At 35.5% G+C, this 3,801-nt stretch overlaps 1 protein-coding gene across 2 annotated transcripts in view; it reads left to right on the top strand.

Annotated features, from left to right (window-relative positions):
• LOC111871129 overlaps positions 1-2,244 on the top strand; it is a 60,648-nt gene extending 58,404 nt beyond the window's left edge. For both annotated transcript variants that reach the window (XM_023863980.2, XM_023863978.2), the window contains 2 exons: positions 484-632; positions 1,537-2,244. In XM_023863980.2, coding sequence (XP_023719748.1) covers positions 484-632; positions 1,537-1,886 — 499 coding nt within the window. In that variant the 3' untranslated portion in view covers positions 1,887-2,244. The remainder of the gene's footprint in view (positions 1-483; positions 633-1,536) is intronic.
• The last annotated feature ends 1,557 nt before the right edge of the window (positions 2,245-3,801 follow it).

The raw sequence follows: 3,801 nt of genomic DNA, 5'->3' as shown, positions 1-3,801 counted from the left end.
AATTTCACGCACACTCTTTGTTCCTTCTGGTCGGCCATCTCACTAATCGCCAAAGGGTTGAAACAGGAACGCACACAACAGAGCACCACAGACAAACCACTTAACTCAGACTGACGCCAGCTCACTAACAGTCGTGGGAGACCCCCAGCTAACACCACCTAGCAGCACAACTTGTAACTACAAAGCATGCGCGCGCAACAGGTCGTTTCCGGTTATTTTTGGGTCCCCCCTCGTATATGGTAAGCAGTGCTTTCTGTCAGGAGGCAAGAATTGTTATATATTATTTTCCATAGTTTTTGCCAGTCAGATTATTTATATGATTAAAGTAGTTCATTGTGAAGTTTAATCTTTAGTTAAAGAAAGAGATGGGAGAAAGAGCCTTTTCACTGTTTGTTAGGAAAGATCCTGGAAAGCAGTTTTGCTGTGCTCTGCCAGGAAGGGAGAACTGTTCTGAATAACCTTTGCTTGTTTATTGTGCTGCAGGTATTCCTTGGAATATAATAAAAGTGTGGGTATATGTACAGTCATTTTTGGTCCAGAGATGGATGATTTGGGGCAGTGGAGCTGTATCTTTACAATAAATGATTGGGAAATAGCATCTGCAACTCTTGTGCTACTCAATACACCACCAGGTAAACCCTATGAAATCACAAATGATGTTATTCAAATTCTTTCAGGGCATTGAAGTGAAAAGTCATATTTGGTATTACTAGTTATTGGATATTTTCATGAACTGAGATGACAGCACTTTGTAGTCTTGATACTGAAAGCGTGATTAAATAACCCATGAAAAAGAAAATAAATGAATAAAAATAAAAGAAATTAATCAGCAGGTAATCTTGTATCAGTGACAAATTTTTGTTTGATATATTTGCTCATATTATGGTAAGAAATGTGTATATTTTAGCTGTACCATTTGTTAAAATTTTGTATATGGTAACAGAATTATTTCATTGAAAGCGAAATTTGCAATATGTGCTTGGTTAGTTTGCCCATCCATCCAGCATTACTGTAGCTGAAACTGGCCCACAAAAGGTATGGCTGTTGATGTTTCTGTTACAATGAGTTTCTACTGTTTGCATTTAGTGACATAAGTAGAGGACTGGATTTTACAATGATTATGAAAAGGACATATAAAAATCGAGTTGGGCCATTTTGTGATAAGGTACAGTTTGACGATAAATGGCAGAAGCCATGAAAGCCCCGAATTATTGCCAGCCTTTGAAGATATTCAAATTAGGTATTTGCTATATAGAAGTCAGTTACTTCTCCTGTACACTAATGTGTTCAGTTTTTGTGGTATTTAATTCTTGATGTATTTAAAAATGAACACATTACAGTATAATTTTTTATTCAATATAGTCTTGATGTGTCAGTACAGTGATTAACACACCTTCAAAACTTGCACATACTTTCATCAAACAACAGATTCCATTGTGATTTCATTGTTCAATATTGATTGAGATGAAGTTGTTTTATCTTTGGACATTCTTTGTACTTGAATAATAAAAACTGCTTTCTTATTTTCCTTTTCAGATGAAAAACTTGGTTGGCTTGTTGGTGTTTTGGCAGCAATGGTACTTATTCTAACAGTTGTTGTAGTGGCCATGTTTGTATGCAAGTGTCGGAAACAGGAGTCTACAAATAAAAATGGCCTTGGTAATCCAGTACTCTCGGGACAGTCTGGAGACAAAAAGAGTCCTGATCGATACACTGACTCCCCTACCAAAATTAACTTTCAGTTTGGGGAAACTGCAGGACAAACCATTTCTGCTCCCACTGCTGCTCCTGAAATCCCTAGTACAACACCTCAGCACATCTATGAGCGTGTTGACCGGTACGTCAGTCCTACCACATCTAAGAGCATCTATGAGAACGTTGAATGAGTCTCGAATGAAGTGATATACATACCTTACCAAATGTAAATAGCCAAAGATTGTGCACATAAAGGTTATCGATGGAGAATGAAAGCATAGGGTCCTGGGAGTGTTTTACATCGTATTTCCAAGTTAAATCTTCCAGTATTTTCTTTATTTTCTTCCATTGTTTGTCTTTCAGTTGTACATATTGACTCAATGAACAAAATGTTCACTTTATAAATAATAGAGTGAAAATGGTATGTACTTCACTGTGACCTACATGCTGCATACATGATATTTGCATATGGCACAGCTGTCGTGTCATAATGTCCTATGTAGGTTCTAAAGCTGTATGACTAGTTTCTCAGAAATTTTACTAGCACAAGACACTAAACACTTCAGCAGTGTGTTGGTTTATATGCAGGATATTCCAGGGTATTTACTTTAGTGACATTTTGCATCACAGAACTGTTGACATCTGTGAGTAGAAACAATGCCATGATTCTTTGGAGTTTCAGAATATTTGGGTCTCAATACTACATGATGTGCACATTCTGGATTTATATCACACACACACAAACACACAAACATATATATATTGTGGATGCAGAATTACAGAACTTTATGAAGATGCAAAGTATCTGATATATATAATTATGTTATTACACAGATATCCTACAAAAGTGGCATACAGTGTATTTAATAATTTTAACTTCTTCATAAATTATTTGTACCATACTATGCTTTATAATAACTTCAATATGATATGTCTCCTATTGGCAGTGGTTCATCAACTGTTTAAAAGAAACAGAATCGTTGATTCCCCTTTTGAGGTCTGAACTCCAGATTTAGTTTAAAACTGTTCAGTCACATATCCATATTCATGATCAATGAAGTAACATGTACCCAAACTCTTCACACCATTCTGTCTAAGTTTATTTACTGAAATGTTAACCCAGCTGTGTACATGAAACTTACATTAATCTTATGATGTTCTGTTTCTGCATAGTTTCATAACTGTACCTCATTAAAATGAGAATGTATTGGCTAAGTAACTGCATAAATAAAGTACAGACATCTGCTGTAGCACTGACTTCTTTTTATCATTTTGTCTGTACTGAAAAAAAGGGAAGATTCTTGTTCATCATCTAAGTGAGATAGTCTTTCATGTTTACTGAGCTTTCAAGTGTAGAATCATGTGGTAATGAATATCTTGTCTTAAGTTCACAGTAATGAGAGATTAATTTGAAATTGCATACTATTTATTTTAGCTCCTTGTGGAAGTTGGTACAGTAAACCATGATGCTGAATGCCACTAGGCCTTATGGAAATATTCACAACATTGTAGTATTATTTTACTTGAGCAAAGAACAAAATATTTATGCTGATAGAATAGACACAATGATTTAAATGATTTCTGTGATGATAAAAATAATTATTTTGTTGTCTGCTATGATTAATTTTATTAATAGGGTATTTTTGATACAAATTTTTATATCGCTTTAATTTCCATAAAATAAAGATGGATATTAGATGGAAGGAAAAATTTACTTAGCCTTAAAATTGGACTCTGGTCCAGTCTTTGCTGTGGTAGAGGGAGGAAAAGCCTGGTTTATTTTTCAAGTCCTCTGGGTTTAAGTAAGAATCTGAAAACTGAAGATCAATGGGCTTTCACATTTTGTCCAACATACATGTTATTTCATTTTAAACTTCCAAGACTAGCCATGATCTGGCAAGCAATATCCTATGGTCTGGCCATTTTTTGTAAATAAAATTTTAGTAAGTAAAGAAGTAAAGCTATCCCTGTACCAGGCCGTGAAGGCCCGTAGGGTTGTGAGACGTTGAGGGCCCCACACTATGTAAACAATCGGCTCCAAGATGGCGGTAAGGTTGTCAGCCTTACGCGCTGTCCACGCTTTACTCCCCAGGAAAATTATTTAAT

Source organism: Cryptotermes secundus, unplaced genomic scaffold, assembly GCF_002891405.2.
Source record: "Cryptotermes secundus unplaced genomic scaffold, Csec_1.0 scaffold250, whole genome shotgun sequence".
NCBI lineage: Eukaryota > Metazoa > Arthropoda > Insecta > Blattodea > Kalotermitidae > Cryptotermes > Cryptotermes secundus.
The sequence above is the reverse complement of the archived record's forward strand: the minus strand, read 5'-3'. Positions and strand labels throughout refer to the sequence as shown.